This window comes from Heptranchias perlo, chromosome 13 (assembly GCF_035084215.1).
Source record: "Heptranchias perlo isolate sHepPer1 chromosome 13, sHepPer1.hap1, whole genome shotgun sequence".
Taxonomy (NCBI): Eukaryota; Metazoa; Chordata; class Chondrichthyes; order Hexanchiformes; family Hexanchidae; genus Heptranchias; species Heptranchias perlo.
The window spans coordinates 37784452-37803073 of NC_090337.1; the positions used below are offsets into that span (position 1 = coordinate 37784452).

General features: G+C 39.7%; 1 protein-coding gene and 1 long non-coding RNA gene across 2 annotated transcripts in view; one reads left to right on the plus strand and one right to left on the minus strand.

Moving 5' to 3' along the window:
* Positions 1 to 18622, plus strand: part of gmps (guanine monophosphate synthase) — a 27218-nt gene continuing 8596 nt past the window's right edge. The window contains exons 1-7 of the mRNA XM_067995343.1: positions 1 to 137; positions 5177 to 5355; positions 13199 to 13313; positions 13606 to 13703; positions 15481 to 15584; positions 17030 to 17223; positions 17364 to 17529. Coding sequence (XP_067851444.1) covers positions 111 to 137; positions 5177 to 5355; positions 13199 to 13313; positions 13606 to 13703; positions 15481 to 15584; positions 17030 to 17223; positions 17364 to 17529 — 883 coding nt within the window. The 5' untranslated portion in view covers positions 1 to 110. The remainder of the gene's footprint in view (positions 138 to 5176; positions 5356 to 13198; positions 13314 to 13605; positions 13704 to 15480; positions 15585 to 17029; positions 17224 to 17363; positions 17530 to 18622) is intronic.
* Positions 17268 to 18622, minus strand: part of LOC137331508 (uncharacterized) — a 15944-nt gene continuing 14589 nt past the window's right edge. The window contains exon 3 of the long non-coding RNA XR_010965514.1: positions 17268 to 17487. This is a non-coding gene — a long non-coding RNA (uncharacterized lncRNA). The remainder of the gene's footprint in view (positions 17488 to 18622) is intronic.

Sequence of the window (18622 nt, forward strand, 5' to 3'; positions counted from 1 at the left end):
CGGTGTAGTGTGGGCTGGTCTCGCATTGTCGGCGCGAAAGCGGCAGCGCGTGGCTGGAGAGCAGAGGCGCGCGCGCGGTGGGAGTTGCCACCGGACTGGGAGCGATATCGATGGCGCTGTGTAACGGCGATTCCAAGGTCAGTTTCGACGGGCGGGGAGCGGGTCGGGCCTTGGTGTCGGCCTGCCCCCGCTTTACACAAAACCCCGCAGTATCCAGTGCTGCGGGCGGTGGAGGTCTTGTGGCCGAACAAGCGGGTTGCTGTCTGGCCCCTAAGTGTTGTGAGCTGCAGGAGAACTCGAGGCTGCGGCCTGGAGATCCGGCTGCTCAGTTGTGTTTTCTTCGCCTCTTTCTCTTAGATGGTGACCTGAGGCCTGGCTGAGCAGCGCGGTGTCGAGGCCGCAGGGGAGGTTGTTGTTTCCCGCCTGGTTTGTTTAATTCGGTAATGACTTGTTATGTTGGAGAGGCGGGCCCGCTGCCCGGGGGGGGGGGGGGGGGGGAAGGGAGGGAATGAGAAAACCGGCCTGAGTCTGGATCAGGAGCTGCTAAAGTTGCACTCCCAGCATTCAGTGTGTTTGTTGAACTCTGTAAAGTAGAGCCGCGCTCGAGTCTTCAGTTTTAAAAAAAGACAGCTCCGGGCGTCCGGTGCCAGAGATCGGAGAGGCCTGTGTGCAATGGGTTCGTGCCCTATCTTCGTCATTAATGTTAGGCTGCAAAATGGTCATTGCCCGCAGGAGCGTCCCGAAGAGCGATTGGTCGTTATCAAAATGGGTAAATATAAGACTAACGGTAATAATGGACAAATGTTTTTGTAATGGGGCAAGTTTTGTTTAAAGGGACAGCATTCTGCCCGATAGGCTTTAAAACAAAACAGTAAATACTTTCCTGCATGATCTCAACACGTGCAAGTCACTTTTTAAGTAACCTATTCTGCTTAGATGTGCCATAAAGATTGCGTTTTAAAATATTTTCAGATGTTGGCATTGCTGCTCTTGGGGTAATTTTTGTTCGATGGTCGATAGTGCACATTACCGTGTACTTTGGTATACTGAACATTTCCTGGTTAAGTGAACTTTGTTTCTTGCAACCCTACACTAAAATATGCATACTAGAGTTGAGTATCCTCCAATGATCAGTGCATCCAGCATACTTCTAACTTGTATATCACCTGGGAAATTGGGACTAGACAGTAGGAAGGGGCTAGTTTGGATACTCACATGGCACCTGAAATACTATGTGTAGTTTTGATAATTTAAGATTCAAGAGAAGCAGTGCAGAGAAGAGCCATAAGGCTGAACCCGAAGAGGATTGAGTTCATAGTATCATACAGCACAGAAGGAGGCTGTTTGGCCCATCATATCTGTGCTGGCTCATTGGTAGAGCTATCCAATTAGTCCCACTTCCCTGCTCTTTCCCCATAGCCCTCTGGGGTCGAGAATTCCAAAGATTCACAACCCTCTGAGTGAAGAAATTTTTCCTCATCTCGGTCCTAAATGGCCGATCCTTTATCTTGAGACTATAACTCCTAATTTTTGACACTCCAGCCAGGGGGAGCAGCTTCTCAGCATCTGCTGTGTCCAAGCCCTTGAAGAATTTTATACATTTCAATAAGATCACCCCTCATTCTTGTAAACTCCAGAGAATATAGGTCCATTCTACTCAATCTCTTGTAGGACAACCCTCTCTCCCCTACTGTGCTTTCTGTCCCTTAGCCAGTTTTGTATCCATGCTGTCATTGTCCCTTTAATCCCATGGGCTTTAATTTTGCTTCCAAGTCGATTATGTGGTACTTTATTAAATGCCCTTTGAAAGACCATGTACACAACATCATCGCACTACCCTCATCAACCCATTCTGTTACTTCAAAGAACTCAACCAGGTTAGTTAAACACAATTTTCCCGTAACAAATCGGTGCTGACTTTCATTTATTTTTCCAAGTGCCAATTAATTTTGTCTGGAATTATATTCTCTCAAAGTTTCCCCACCACTGACATTAGGCTGACTGGCCTTTAATTGTTGGGTTTATCCCCCTCCGCTTTTCTTGAACAGGCGTGCAACATTTGCAGTCCACCAGTCCTCTGGCACCACCCCCATATCTATGGAAGATTGTGGCCAGAGCCTCTGCAATTTCTACCCTTACTTACCTCAGTAACTTAGGATGCATCCCATCTGGACCGGGTGACTTTTCTACTTTGAGTACTGTCAATCTTTTAAGTACCTCCTCTTTATCTATTTTTATCCTATCCAGTATTGCTACTACCTCCTCCTCTACTGCTACATTGACAGCAACCTCTTTTCTAGTGAAGACTGATGTGAAGCATTCATTTAGTGCCTCAGCCATACCCTCTTCCTCCACAAGATGATCTCCTTTTGTCCCTAATCAGCACTACCCTTTTACTGTTTAATGTTTATAAAAGACTTTTGGATTCTCTTTTATGTTAGCAACTAATCTATTCTCATACTCTCTCTGCTCCTCTTATTCCCCTTTTTTTAAGATCTCTACTTTCTGTATTGAGCTTGATTCTCTATTGTATTATGAACTGTACATTTGTCATAAGTCTCCTTGTTTCATTTTAATTTCTATATCTTTAGTCATCCAGGAAGCTCTAGCTTTTGATCCTTCTGTTGTGAGAAAAATGGGCTTTTCGGCCTTTGAATGAGAACTGGTAGAGGTATACATGTTCAGAAAAGGTGTAGAAAGAGTATATGCAGAACAAAGGCACATATTGTAATTGACAAGCAAATGTCGGACTGATGTCAGTATGTTCTTCACATGATGACATGTGGAATAAACTTCGAGGAAGGTTACAAGCGGCTCAAACGATAGATTCATTAAGGAAGTAATTAAAGGGGAGCCTGTAGGTTACTTCTAGATGGATCAAGTGTGGTTAAGTACACACTGGTTATTCGCCTCTCCCAGGAGATCACAGATTTTTGAATAACCCATTGCAGAGCTCTACCTATGCATGTTCGTCATAACGCAGCACTGCTAGTACAGTTGCTTTAAATTGGTACTGGTTATGATGTAATCAAGAGTGCTCCGCTCACTGGACTTCAAATTGATGACAGGAGATGGTTGATAGATGGAGCTACATTTTCTAGCCATGGTTAGATGTGAACCCCTGTCCGGCAGGGTTGAATCTGGGAAGGAAGACAGTAATTCTGAGTTACTACTATATTTACCAAGGTGGGCAAAAAAAACGGAATATTTTGATTGCTTGGCTGTTGCAAAGAAATTGATCGTCAAAGGAAAGGACATCTTTTTAATTGCAGAGATTTTTGATGTCCTCAGTCCTTTTGTATAAGATTAGAATAGGTGCTCTCCGAGGAATCATCTTGTGCAGTGTAGCATCACAGACTTTGATCATAGTGTCACTTTGTATCTTGCCTATTTTGCTTGATATAGTTTTATCTGTAAATGTGGAGAGAGAGCCTGAATGGAGTGACCTAGAACTATGCTGCTGTTCCATCTTCTGAGGTGAGAAAGAACTTGCATTTAAATAGTGCATTACTATAGTTCTGAGGGCATTGCAAAACTTTTCATGTGATAAATTACCATTTTTTCCTGTTGTGCAGTCAGTGTTCTGTGGGTAAATGTAGGGGCCAATTTGCACACTACTTTTGGTGCTGATGGTTGAGGGAGGAATGTTGAGCAGGACAATGGAAGAACTCCCTTTTCAAATATTGCTGTGGGTCTTTTCCATCAACCTGAACCTCTAGAACAGGGAGATGGAGCCTCAGTTTAACATTTTAACTGAAGAATGACACCTCTGAAAAAGTAAAATACCCTCAGTACAGTGTTGAAATGTCACCCTAGCTTGTGTAGCCAAGTGCAAAAGGAGGATTGAACACACAACTGAGAATTGTGCGATTGCTGTCATTTGAGCCAAGCTGACACTTATAGTTAATGAGCAGAAATCCCACATGCTACAAAAGGTGATTTGCCACAATTTGTGGTTCACTTTAGTGCAGCCCAGATTTAACAATCTAACCTGTACATGGTAAGTTTTGGTTCAGAGAGACTTGGTCTACTTATGGAAAGTGCAGTCTAGTCTTGAACATGAGAATTTTTTTTGTTTGGGGGGTTGGGGGGTGGGAGCTTAAACTGTAACACTGGCCTCAAACTGACACCTACGATATGACAACCACTAAAATGCACAGCGGGTAAAACGTTTTAATTAGAGGTTAACTTTTAAACTTCAGATATTTGTCCTATTGACATACATTTACGTACTTGATTGGGCAATGGCAAAGGTCTGATTGACAGAATGTTTATCTCTTTAAAATTACAATCTGATTGGTTTTGAAGCTTGCTTTTGAAGTTCCAATGAATTTTGCATTGATTGTACTGCTGCTGGCCCCAGGCAAAGGAAGAGAAATATTATGATCTGGGAGGAGACAGCTATAGAAAATTTGATGGAGTAAATATATACTGCCAGCATTTTTTGATGTGTGGTTTGAGCAGGCACTAACTTTTTTTAATCTGAGTTACACAAGAAGTTGCTTCTGAATTGAAAGTGTTTAGTGCAGGCTTTTTGAATAATGTGTCTTTACAAGCCGAAATAAACTTATTTCTTATCCAGACTTAGTAAGTGGGCATCATCTGTCAGCTGCTAATATATTAGCTTTGTAAATTTTATCTTCAGTGCTATACCATTACAGGAAGAACAGTTTACCGATTCCAGGTTTCTTTTCCAGTGTTGCTGAAAGGTGCATTTAAACAGCCTCATCTTGGTTCCTTTCTGTTGGTATGGTTTGGATCAGGAACTCATCATTGCGCTACAACCGTGGAACAGAATTTTGATGCTGTGACCCCTTTCGCTATCTAGTGTATTTTGAACAAAACATTTTTTTGAGAAGCTTTCTGTGTGTAAATTGTTGAAGATTTCAGCTGATCTGTTGTGTTAAACTTAGTTTTTCCTTCTTAAAAAGTTGCACAGAGCTGAACTGGTGTATTTTTAAGTTGTCTATTGTACAGTAGTAGTGCACCAGTTCCTAAAATTAAGACTTGTGAAGCGACAAAATGTATGTTTTAATAAATCTTAAGTTTCAGCTTGTATATTGATGTAGTTATTGTGAATGAGATATGGCATGTGTAGCAACTTTTCAGAAGTTTTTTTAAAATTAAATTGATCATAAAGGTATTCTGTTATCAACTTTGATTCTCTTTTGAATAGGAGACTGCTGGAGGAGACATCAAGGATGCTGGGCATCAGTATGAAGGGGCTCTGGTGATTCTTGATGCAGGAGCGCAATATGGAAAAGTAATTGACCGGCGTGTGAGAGAACTTTTTGTACAGTCAGAAATCCTGCCACTGGAAACACCTGCTTTTGCAATCAAAGAGAATGGTTTTCGGTAAGAATTGGCTTTTGGTGCAGTTTAAGTGGATGAGTTTGTGTTTCGGGGGGAGGGAGATGGAGATATATTCAATGATAGTTGTTTAGAATATGATCAATAATATAAATTTATTCTTTTTACAAGGATGATGAGAAAACTTTCAAAATGCTTCACTGTAGTTCTCTATGGAGAAACATGATAATTGTATTGTGTTTTCATTCTTGGTTGCCAGACTACTTGGAATAGTGGAAATGCTACTGAAATTAACAGGTGTTGGAAACTCCCTATCTCTGCAGGCTGGGATATGTTGTTTATCATTTGGGGTTCATTTATCCAGAGGCCTTCAAGTTACAGACTTAGAATTCCATGCACCTGTAATCATTTTCATTTAACAGCACAGTCTTAGATAATGGAATGGCAAAATACCAACAAGGTAAGAGAAGGTGAATTGCATACCAAGTGAAGCTTTAGTTAAGGGAAATGCTGGTTTCTAGTGGAAAAATTCAACAGTACCACAGGGGTTAAAAACAAGAAATGTATACATTTCAACTTACATTTATTCTGATTCTGAATGAAACATAGGCCTGGATATTTAAACTTCTGTGGTGTTGGAAGTTACTTCTACAGCTTGCGTTTATATAGCGCCTTCTAATAAAGTAAAACGTTACAGGGCTTATGTCATGCTCGATTTAAAAAGGGATCTTGCCCTGGTGGATTGGAATCAAAAATTAGTAGGCAAAACAGTAATTGAACAATGGGAAGCCTTTAAGTAGCAGATAGTTCAGGTACAGTGTAGACACACTCCCACAAGGGGAAAAGGAAGGGCATCCATAGCTAGAGCTCCCTGTATGACTAAAGTTATGGAGGTTAAAATGAGAGGAAAAGGAGGCTTATGACGTCTACAGTTCATAATACAGTAGAGAAACTAGCTGAGTACAGAAAGTATAGAGGGGAGTGTAAAAAGGGGACTAAGAGGGGCAAAGAGAGAGTATGCGAATAGATTAGTGGCTAAAATAAAAGGGAACCCAAAAGTCTTATAAACATATAAATAATAAACACATAGTCATTGGTAGGGTGGGGCCGGTCAGGGACCAAAAAGAGATTTTCTTGTGGGGGCAGATGGTATGGCTGAGGTACTAAATGAATACTTCGCATCAGTCTTCACTGGAGCAGAGGATGCTGCCGATGTAGCAGTAAAGGAGGAGGTATTGGCGATATTGGATAGGATAAGAATAGATAAAGTGGAGGTACTTAAATGATTGGCAGTATTCAAAGTAGAAAAATCACCCAGTCCATGCACCCTGGGTGTTCTAAATTAGATAGCCAGGTGGTGAAGGATAGAATACTAGAGCCTGGTCTTCAGTTGCTTCCAAGCCTTTATTCTCAGTTCAACATTACACACCCTCCTATAAATGGATACAAGAGAGTCCCCAATTGATAGCCACCACCTGAATACAATTAACACTAATTGATGTCACAAATACAATTAACAGGTTCCCATCTCTCTAAAATTAAAAAAAAATAAACTTTATATATACAAAACAAACAGAATTTCAAAAATTAGAAACTTCCATACTTTGTACAACTTGTACTATTCAAAGCTTAACATTGTAAGGCGATCCTTCTCCAGGACCCCATATAATCTTGATGGCTTGAATCCACCCATTTAATTTTAGAGATTTCCTTTCCAGCATTTCTTTCAAGCCAGCAAGGTCAATCCGTAATCTTCTCCCTCTCATTTTTCGTAGTGTACATTGTCCCACAATGAACGATTGTCTACATAACATTCAATGGATATACTATCTTCAGTGCTCCCATTGTACAGGATGTCGCTCAAGATATTTGCCAAATAGATCCCATATCCACTGTGTCTATAAGAGCCAGTGTTTCAGTAGCTAATAAGCAGATAATGAAGCAGCCTTTGCCTGTATGCAGCAAGACCTGGATAACATCCAGGCTTGGGCTGATAAGTGGCAAGTAACATTTGCTCCAGGCAATGACCATCTCCACCAAGAGAGTGTCTAACCACCTCCCCATGACATTCAACGGCATTACCATCGCCGAATCCCCCACCATCAACATCCTGGGGATCACCATTGAAAAGAAACTAAACTGGACCATCCACATAAATACTGTAGCTACAAGAGCAGGTCAGAGGCTGGGTATTCTGTGGCGAGTGACTCATCTCCAGACTCCCCAAAGCCTTTCCACCATCTACAAGGCACAAGTCAGGAGTGTGATGGAATACTCTCCACTTGCCTGGATGAGTGCAGCTCCAACAACACTCAAGAAGCTCGACACCATCCAGGACAAAGCAGCTTGCTTGATTAGCACCCCATCCACCACCCTAAACATTCACTCCCTTCACCAGCACACCGTGGCTGCACTGTGTACCATCTACAAGATGCAATGCAGCAACATGCCCCAGCTTCTTCGACAGCACCTCCCAAATCCACGACCTCTACCACCTAGAGGACAAGGGCAGCAGACGCATAGAACACCACCACCTGCATGTTCCTCTCCAAGTCACACACCATTCTGACTTGGAAATATATCGCCGTTCTTTCATCGTCACTGGGTCAAAGTCCTGGAACTCCATACTCAATAGCACTGTATGAGTACCTGCACCACATGGACTGCAGCGGTTCAAGAAGGCAGCTCACCACCAACTTCTCAAGGGCAATTAGGGATGGGCAATAAATGCGATGCCCACATTCCATGAATTAATTTTAAAAAAGCCAGAGTACTTTTAACAACCCTTTTTATTTTGTTAGCTTCCCAAGCTTAAGGACAACATTTCTTATTCACACCCATAAGAAACACTATGAAACCAGCTGCACTAGAATACCCATCAGGAAGATTAGCATGTGAAGCATCGCTAAAGATAACTAGCTTCAGTTTCTTTAGGTTACCTAAGGATGGGAACTTAAGCACATATTTATCTATATTTAATTTTCCTAATGTTTTATTCGCTCTTAAAACATTCCCAATGGGCTGTTTCATTGAAGTACTTAACTCCAACACGTCAAAACTAGCATCTGGTCTAGTCTGAGTGCACAACCAGTTCAGCTGACCAATCGAGCTTCGTAATTGCTCTGTCTCCTTCAGATATCACATCACCTTTCTGTGATGACCCAGCATGATAACCGGGATGGGAGTAACACTTCCTAAATAGGACTGTTGATTTAAAGTTATATCAGACCCACTCTGCTTAATATCTAAACCAATATATTTAAAAGCCCCACAGGCCTGACTCCGAATTTTAAATTCTACTCTAATCTTAATGATGAATTTCTCAAATTCCGCAGTACCATCCCATAAGAAATCATCAACATGCATCATGAAAATGCCTGAAAGTTTTCCGTCATGGTACCGATAAAACATTGCGGGATCCACTTTTAGTTGAACACAACCTTTTTTCAGCAAAACAGATCTCACTGAAAAATACCATATCTTGGAAGCATCATTCAGGCGTAGGCGCATTTGATTAATTTCCATAGTTTTCCTTCCGCATCTGCTGCCCCTTTAGGCAGTTTCAGAAACATTCTCTCTGAAAAGTATCGCTCTGCAGAAATGTGGTTTTTATGTCAATTGACCCAAAAGAACCAAAAAAGATTTTTTTTAAGATTACCTTTCCAGCAGTGGGAGAATCCACTCAAACATCTGTATCAGAGTTTCTCTTCAAAACTCCCAGCTACCAACCTCGCTTTAGCCTTAAGTCCCATCTGCAAGGACTTTTTCAGTACAAACCCATCTATGACAAAGCTGGTTGACCCTTATCTGCTACCTCAGAATAAACTCCAAATTCTTTCCAACTGTCTAACTCCTTTTGTTTTGCCTCTCTTTATCCTCAAGTTTATTGGCAGCCACAAAACTTCATGATCATGAGGACTTCTGCTCCTAGTTACGTTACGTGACTGTTCTGTGTTCTAGTTAAGCTACATCTTCTACTTCTGTTTATCTGTTACCTCAGAATTACTTTCTTCATGTGTCATTTCAAAGACCCTGCATCTTCACTCTGGGCAGTTTGCCTCATGATACTTAGAGGCACATCTAAAGCATCTACTAATTTTCCCTTGGGCATTCCTGGGATTTATTCGTCCATTATTACTGTCCCAATTTTGTCTTCTGTTGATATGACTGGATTTGCTGTACCTGCTTTCATCACCAATCTGGCTGTCTTTAATCCTTCTGTTACATCGACACCTACGTCAGGTCTCTTGAAAATTTTGAAACCTGGACTGGCGCCTGCGTTTAGTATCTGGAACATTTCGAAACCTGGTAACCATCGAATCTTCCATTCTTTGTGTCACAGCGGAAGACCCCATTTGTTCCATGAAGACTGAAGGGAATGACTGTTTCCCCAGGACTTTCTTTGAGGCAGCAAACATTTGATCCAACAGAGTCTCATTTTCCGAGAACTGGATGTCCGTTAGTACCAGTTGCCTGTCCATATGAAACCCCTTAGCACAATTTTGTAATTTAAACGCTAGTACCGATCCAGGGATTCCCAATTGGAACTTTGTCAACTTTTTGTACAATTTGTTAAAGTCCATGATATACTCTTCCATTGAAAGACTTCGGAAAACGGATAGTTAATCAAACGCTGACCAGGCCTCATAGGCACTTAACAGGTCATTTTTCTTGTAGATTTGATCCAGAAATGCTATTAGAATGATAAAACCTTCATTATCCAAAAGATCGGCATCCATCTCGGAAAATACCTTACTTAATGATTTTGCTTCATTCAGGAAGCAACAAGGCCATGCCTTGTTTTCTCTTTAGCAGAATCGTGACCTGTGTCTACATATCAACCTCATTCTTCCACTGGTCATATGGTTCAAACTCAGAACGCTGGAGGGAAATCGTACCTTGACAATTTAAACTTGCTTTCTGCCATTTTCCACAATGGCCACTAGGCTTTCAAGTTTTGTTTTAAGTCCAAAAAAAAGAACCATCCTCTGCTACCATGTTCTAAGCTGGATAGCCAAGTGGTGAAGGATAGAATGCTAGAGCCTGATCCTCAGTTGCTTCCAAGCCTTTATTCATAGCTCAACATTACACACCCTCCTATGAATGGATACATACAAGAGTCCCCAGTTGATACCCACCACGTGAATACAATTAACACTAATTGATATAAATCACAGATACAGTTAACACTAGGTTACTAAGGGAAGTAAGGGTAGAGATTGCAGAGGCTCTGACCACAATCTTCCAATCCTCGTTAGATATGGGGGCGGTGCTAGAGGACTGGAGGATAGCAAATGTTATACTCTGGTTTTTTTTTTTAAAAACGAAGCGGGATAAACCCAGCAAATATGGGACGGTCAGCCTAACGTTGCTGGTGGGGAAACTTTGAGACAATAGTCTGGGACAAAATTAATTGGCACTTGGAAAAGTATGGGCTAATAAATGAAAGTGAGCACGGATTTATTAAAGGAAAATCGTGTTTGACTAACTTGATTGAGTTCTTTGAAGTAACCGAGAGGGTTGATGTGTGTATGGACTTTCAAGAGGCATTTAATAAAGTACCACATAATAGATTTGTTAGCAAATTTAAAGCCCATGGGATTAAAGGGACAGTGGCAGCATGGATATGAAATTGGCTAAGGGACAGAAAGAAGAGAGTAGTAGTGAACAGTTGTTATTCAGACTGGAGAGAAATATACAATGGGGTTCCCCAGGGGTCAGTATTAGGACCACTGCTCTTTTTGATATATATTAATGACCTGGACTTTGGTATACAGGGTATAATTTCAAAGTTTGCAGATGACACAAAGTTCAGAACTGTAGTAAACAATGTGGAGCATAGTAACACACTTCAGGAGGATATGGACAGACACATGGCAGATGAAATTTAATGCAGAAAAGTATGAAGTGAAACATTTTGGTAGGAAGAATGAGGAGAGACAATATAAACTAAATGGTTCAATTTTAAAGGGGTTGCAGGAACAGAGAGATCTGGGGTGCATGTACACAAATCTTTGATGGCAGGACAAGTTGAGAAGATTGTTAAAACATGTGGGATCGTTGGTGTTATTAATTGAGGCAGAGCATGAAAGTGAGGAAGTTATGCTAAACCTTTTATAAGACATGGTTAGGCCTCAGCTGGAGTATTGTGTTCAATTCTGGGCACCACACTTTAGGAAGGATGCAGAAGAGATTTACTAGAATGGTACCAGGGATGATCACTTATGTGGAGAGTCTGGAGAAGCTGGGGTTGTTCTCCTTAGAATAGAGAAGGTTATGGGGAGATATGATAGAGGTGTTCAAAATAGTGAATGGATTTACAGAGTAAATAAGGAGAAATTGTTTCCAGTGGCAGAAGGGTCGGTAATCAGAGGGGACAGATGTTCTTTTGCCAATCACATTACAAGAAGCGACATGAGGATACATTTTTTTTTATTACGCAGCAAGTTATGATCTGGAATGCACTGCTTGAAAGGGTGGTGGAAGCTGATTCAATAGTAACTTTCAGAAGGAAATTGGATAAATACTTGAAGGGGAAAACATTGACAGGGCTATGGGGAAAGAGCAGGGGAGTGGGACTAATTGGATAGCTCTTTCAAAGAGTCGGCACAGGCACAGTGGGCGGAATAGCCTTCTGTAAGATATGTCCGCCTCCCCTTGACTGTCATGTTCAATTTCTATAAAACATTTTTTTGAAACCATTCAGAGGCGACCCTGCAGGATTTCTAAATAATTTGTCTTTCTAGAGAAATTCGGTCCTGGACAATCGTCTACACCGGAGACCAGTAACATTCAGTCTTGGTTGTGGTTGTTACATGGTATGGAATTACCTTTTGTAAAAGATACCATTTTTATTTTTTTTAAAAAAAGCTTAAGCTATTCAAATTCTCAAGAGAAGAAGTTCTAATGGTCCATATTTGTGAAGAAATTGAGATGAAAATAATTTCAGTATTAGTCTCAAAAGTATATTAATTAATGTTTGATGTCTGCTAATACTGAATGATCCTCTAGACCAGTTATGTACTATTTGTCGGTTAAATGCAATTTCAGCTTTGCCTCTGCAAAACTTTTGATGTAAATCTGGTATGAGATTGCTGAAATGACAGTGTGTTGCATTTTAGCAATGATGTGGAGATGCCGGTGATGGACTGGGGTGGACAAATGTAAGGAATCTTACAACACCAGGTTATAGTCCAACAGTTTTATTATTTTATTATTATAAAACTGTTGGACTATAACCTGGTGTTCTAAGATTCCTTGCATTTTAGCAAGTGTGAGACCCCATCCGGAAAAGGTAGCTTCACAGCTTTAAAAACTTCCCATATGGTATGTTAGTTTTTTGTACTCTGGTTGATTTTAATGTATGAATATCTACAATTTCAATTTGTGTATTGTATCTTACAATAATCTTGGATATCTTTTTGATAAAGTCCTAATCTTGTAATTGGAATAACTGGCTGGGGAAAGTGGCTTGAGACTGACATTTTCATGGAGCTGAAATGTGATGGTCATTAGGATCAGTTTCCTCAGTTATATTAAATTTAATTGCTTTACGCTCTTGGGTTCTGAAAATTCTCCCAATGATACTGATATTCACTGGATTTATGAAAACAAAAGAGGCATTAACTTTGTCACTATCAGCGCTTTCTTTTAACAATTCTGCTTGTTCTATTTTGCGCAGAATGTTCCATTCCTTTTTGTGTTTAATTCCAGTTCTATTGGAGTTCCTCTTACTTTCTAATTTTCTTACTTTTTTTTAATCGTTAATATTACATTGGAAGCTTCTCTTTCATTATAGAATTTGATTACCAGTTTATCTTTTTAATACACTTATTACATTCCTACAAATATACAAATGACTGGCTCTTAAATACTGTTTGTTTTGCAGAGCTATCATCATATCTGGGGGGCCAAGTTCTGTCTATGCAGAAGATGCTCCATGGTTTGATCCAGCAATATTTAGAATTGGCAAACCTGTTCTTGGAATCTGCTATGGAATGCAGGTACTGTGCACAAATTCAGATCATTAATGTAGGTGTTTGATAAAGACTGAGATTATTATCTTAAAAATCACACTTTTATCTATACATTTTTATTTATCAGTGGTACTATGGTGGTGTAATTTCATTTGAAACTGTGTTGAGTTATGCAGTAGTGCATTTCTGCTGGCATAGTGTGGTTTCACCAGTTGTCTTGGGTATGTCATCTATTTGACAATGGATTGGAATTTCAAAGTTTTATTTAGGGGAAAATTGAAGCATGACCTACAAACCATTTTTTAATTTAAATTCACAGATGATGAATAAAGTTTTTGGAGGTACAGTGCACAGAAAGAATGTGAGAGAAGATGGTGTATTTACAGTAAACATGGACAATAGCTGTTCACTGTTCAGGTACTGATGGCCTATTCTAATTCAGATATGTTTGTAGTTTTTTGTCCTTGAGAAATGAGCAGTTGAAACTGGTTCATGGTTTGAAATTAATTGTAGATTTTGTAATTGTAAAAAGTTGCTGGTTAGTTTGTGGTTTTCGTACTTCAGTACATTTGAGGAACCATTTGCCACAATGCAGACCTTTTTTGTGTTCAGATGTTCTAACTGCTTTTCTTCAAAAAAAAAGAAATCCAGTTTTGTTATCTGGTGTGATGAGCAAGCAATTCAATGTCAAGTATAGCATAGGACAAGTGCAAATTATAAGTCTCTCTACCCCAGCAATGGCCCAGAAATTGCTCAGAGTGGCGAACCAACAGTGCTTGCCACTCCATAGATTTATACTAACCCACTGACTTACTGGGTGCAATTCCTCGAATAGGAAGCGGAGAAGAGTCCAGCGTTAGTTCGAGCGAAGCTAGGACCCGTGGGAGAAGCGAGAGGAGCACACTCTCCCCTCGACCAATCAGATTGCAGCATTTTTGGCAAGCTGCAAAACTGTTTCTGCAGGCTTGGAACGTGAAATCCAAGAAGTGAAAGGTACAACATTAAAATCATTGTAAAAACAGTTACAGACAGCGAAAAAAAGAGAGCGTAAGAAATAATCGAATTAGAGACAAGGGAAAAGTTTTTTTTAAACAAAAATTTTCAATTTTTTTTTAATGACCAAAAGCTATTTAAAATAATGAATAATGAGACTCCACATTTTTTAAAGTTAATTTTTAGTTGTTTGGCAGTCATTAAGACTTATCGAGCTATTAAAACTTAGTTTAGACCTGGTATTTTTAAGCGTACCTGTTTTGTGGCGATATTACTCACTTTCCAGCTGGGCAGCTGAGCAAGTTGGTGTTTTTTCAATGATTTCACTGATTGCAGCCGGTGATACACCTTTAATTCGAAGCTGTCATATCGCCAGCGAACCCGTAGGAGCAAGTTCCGGATTTCCATGTTTTACCACACATGCGAACGCTGGAACTTGCTCCTCGATTTCGCCACTATCAACGGTGACAACTACACCAATGTGTCTGAAATCCACCCTCAGAACCAGTTGTCTTTATGTCCTGTCTAAGCAAGTTGGCTATGTTGTGCTGAATTATGACAGTTTTATGCTGTAGACCTGCAGCTGCTAGCAACTGGGTTGAGACTGCCCAAATATGTTTTATGTGGGATTTAGTCAGCAGAGAGATGAGTCTTTCTGCCCAGAGATGACAAAATGCTTGCTTACTGCACCATTTAGTCTTTGTAGTCCATATATTTTTGTGCCAGGCTTAATAAATCTAATATGTATTTAGAAAGGAAGGCTAGGAACGTCTACAACTTGAAAAGCTTCATAGAATTTTTCCTGCATTAAATTCTCCTCCCTTAAAAGATGGCACTTTTGTTTTGATTCTTCAGTGGAGCAGTTTTGTGCCAGTAGGCACTGCTAGATTTCTTTACAAATATCTGACTGTCTTGTAAGTACCTAGAAAGTCTGCTAAATTATATGCTTTCTCAACTATTATTTACCAATGCTTTTGAGACTAAATTGCATACTTTTCCTTCAAGTATTGCATGGGACTTCCTCTCTTCACGGCCCCAAAGAAAAAAATGAAAATTATTTCCAATGGAACCAGCAATTTCATGTTGGCCTTTTTGTCAGATATCATTATTAAAAATTAATATACTTAAAAGCCTGATAAATTCCAGTGTCTTTTATTGTTTAGTCTTCTATATTTCTTTATTACATTTCCCCCTCCATTAGAGGTCTACAGAAAGACGAGCTTGTTTTGCTCACTCATGGTGATAGCGTGGACAAGGTGGCAGAGGGCTTCAAAGTCGTCGCACAATCTGGAAACATTGTAGCAGGTATACTTGAGACTCAATTTAACATTGAATAGTTTGTGTGAAACCAGGTTTGACCATGTTTGTGTTTTGAATGCAGTGTGATAGGCAAATTGTTATAGAATGGATAGTCAGCAATTTATCCATGCTTTGATTATGACCAGTATTACTAGCACAGTGTTTTGTTTTTTTGTGCGTGCATGTGATGATTTTTACATAGCAGTACCCAATTGTTATTGAATTTTCTTAGTGGTGACAGTGGATCAACATCTAGAACCACAAAGGAATACCTGCATTCTGGAACTCTTGTAGTTGACTTGCTTGTCCAACTCCCTTCTGATGGGATACCTAAAATGGTGGGCCTTTACTTTTGTTAGAACATATATGGTAAATCTGGGAATGTCTCCTGTATGTAGGAGATTTTAAACTTTTTTTCAAAATAGCATCATAAAAAAGAAGGCAATATTTTATACTCCTTCCATCCACACACCTACTGCTCCTTTTGAGGATATGTCCCGGTATATCGACCGTCTAAAATGAGTGATGGAGGGAGCAATCAGGACGCTAGTTCTTTTGCACAAGCTTTTGGCTACCTGATCAAGCTCTGTAGTTATGCAGTACCATTAAACAAACTCTTGTTTCCAGGTGTTATTTTTCATCATGAAATTGCTTTAAAATGATTACCCTTTCATAATTTTTGCATTGTGGATTGAGGTAATTAACTTACCTATATTCCATAAAGGATCACTTGAACTTACAGCACAATCTATCCCTTCCAAAGTGGAATGTATATTTGTGTTTGTGGACAGAGGGTAAGAGAAGAGGGGGGCTCAGCAGTGAACTGTAACTGTCTATAATAAAGCAGTGGAATTCAGAGTAGTAAGAAAGTGCTATGAGGGGTAGTGTAGTACAGCAATGCGACTGTTTCTCACAAGTAGGAACATTGAGAGGGCGTTTGCGCTATGCCGCACACATCTCATGGTCAATTACAGACCATGGTTGCCAATGGCCTGTGTTGTGTGATCCACAATGGGACCTTTTTTGATTTTTTAAAAAAGAAAACATGCATTCCACACATTGTCCCAGGGCTGGTAGTCTGCTTCAGGTCTTCATATGCTCCACTCTGGAACTGGCAGTCAGAAGGTGAGAGATTGACTGGTCGTGATTCCCCACAGAGACACAGCTGAGATAGCTTAAGTGTGTGGAAGGTGGAAGATGGCTAGTGCAAACTTATATCCCATCACCCAAAAGCACAGCTGAGCTCCTGTGGTTTATGTTTATTGTAAAAGCTATTAAACGCACCTCCTTTAAGAAATATACTTTGAAATGCTTAGTTTATGGAAATTAAAGCAAGTTAGAGTATGAATTACTGCCTATTTTTGAATAGTTTTCCACTAGATTTTATCTTTTGCAAAAGAGTATTTTTTAAAAAGTCATGCATGTTAATTTTCTATTTGAACTGTATGCAGCTATAGCAAATGAGTCTAAGAAGCTCTATGGTGTTCAGTTCCACCCGGAAGTAGACTTAACAGAACATGGCAAAGACATTTTGAAGAATTTCCTGTTTGATATAGCTGGTTGCAGTGGTACATTCACAGTCCAGAACAGAGAAGCAGAATGTATCAGAGAGATACAAAAGAAAGTTGGACATTCCAAAGTTTTGGTAAGCTTACTTTAATATAGATATTTTACACTAATAATGGGGAGGAAAAAAGCTTTTCGTGGCATAGTACACATTTGCTTTAATAAACAGAACTGGTTTTCACAGTTTAGAAATTCTTACTTTTGTCACTTGATCCACAGGTTTTACTGAGTGGAGGAGTAGATTCTACTGTGTGCACGGCCTTGTTGAATAAGGCTTTGAACCAAGATCAAGTAATAGCTGTTCACGTAGACAATGGTTTCATGCGGAAAAGAGAGAGTCAGTCTGTGGAGGAAGCATTGAAGAAGCTTGGTATTAAAGTCAAAGGTAAAAATGAAAAATATCTGTAACTAGGTTAAATGATAAATATTATAACACTGTTTAAATTTGTGACAATATTCCTATCAGGAATATTACAGACATGTATACAGCACATGGACAGTGGAGCATATAGCACAAATTTAGGAAGGACATTAAAGCTGTAGAGTGCAGCATAGATTTACCAGGATGATGCCAGGGAAAGGAAATTACAATTATGAGGAGAAACTTGAGATGCTGGGACTATTTCTACTGGAGAAGAGAAGGCTAACAGAAGATTTGATAATTTAAAAGAATTATGAAGCGCTTTGGTAAAGTGAATAGGGAAGGACTACTTCCTCTGGTTCGGGAGTCAGTGTGAGAGCTCATCAATATAAAATTGTCACTGAGGAAAGACGTTAGAAATTCCTTTATGCAGAGGGTTGTTGAAGCCTGGTGTGCTTTGCCAGAGGGAGTGGTTTAGATCATTGCATCTTTTAAGGGAAAATTGGATAAGTATTTGAAGCAGATGATAATACAATGGGAGACTGAACTAGTGGGATTAATTTTGGATCACCAGCCAAGAGCTGACATGGACATGAAGGGCCGATTGGCAGCCTCCTCTTCTGTGCTGTAAACCTCTGGTCTGTTGCCCCACTTAACTTTTTCTTGTATTAAATATAAACTGCTGTAGAGTAATTTACCCATAAAATATTGGAAGACTGTTTCTTTTATATTTGAACTCTCTTTAGCCCCTTTGACCATCTTCTCATTTCCATATAGACCAGGAAAGCTTTTGCCATAAATGCAGTCTTGTATAATCATAGACTGAGCCATTTTAAATCAGATTCCGTTGATTGTTACCAACTCATTCAAAGACCAATTACACTTTATGCTTATGTATTCATTCTGGTGTTAAACCTATTCTTGCACTGGGTTTTCCTTGGACTAGGAAAAATTTATCATGTAGAAGCTGTGCAGGTTATATTGATTTGTGAAGTGAGATTTGGGCACATTGATTTATTTTATCATCAGTCATAAATGAGCATATAAAGATTGAATATTTTTAAAGCAGATATATACTAGGGAATTTGCATTTCTGTTTGAATTACCAACATTGTCC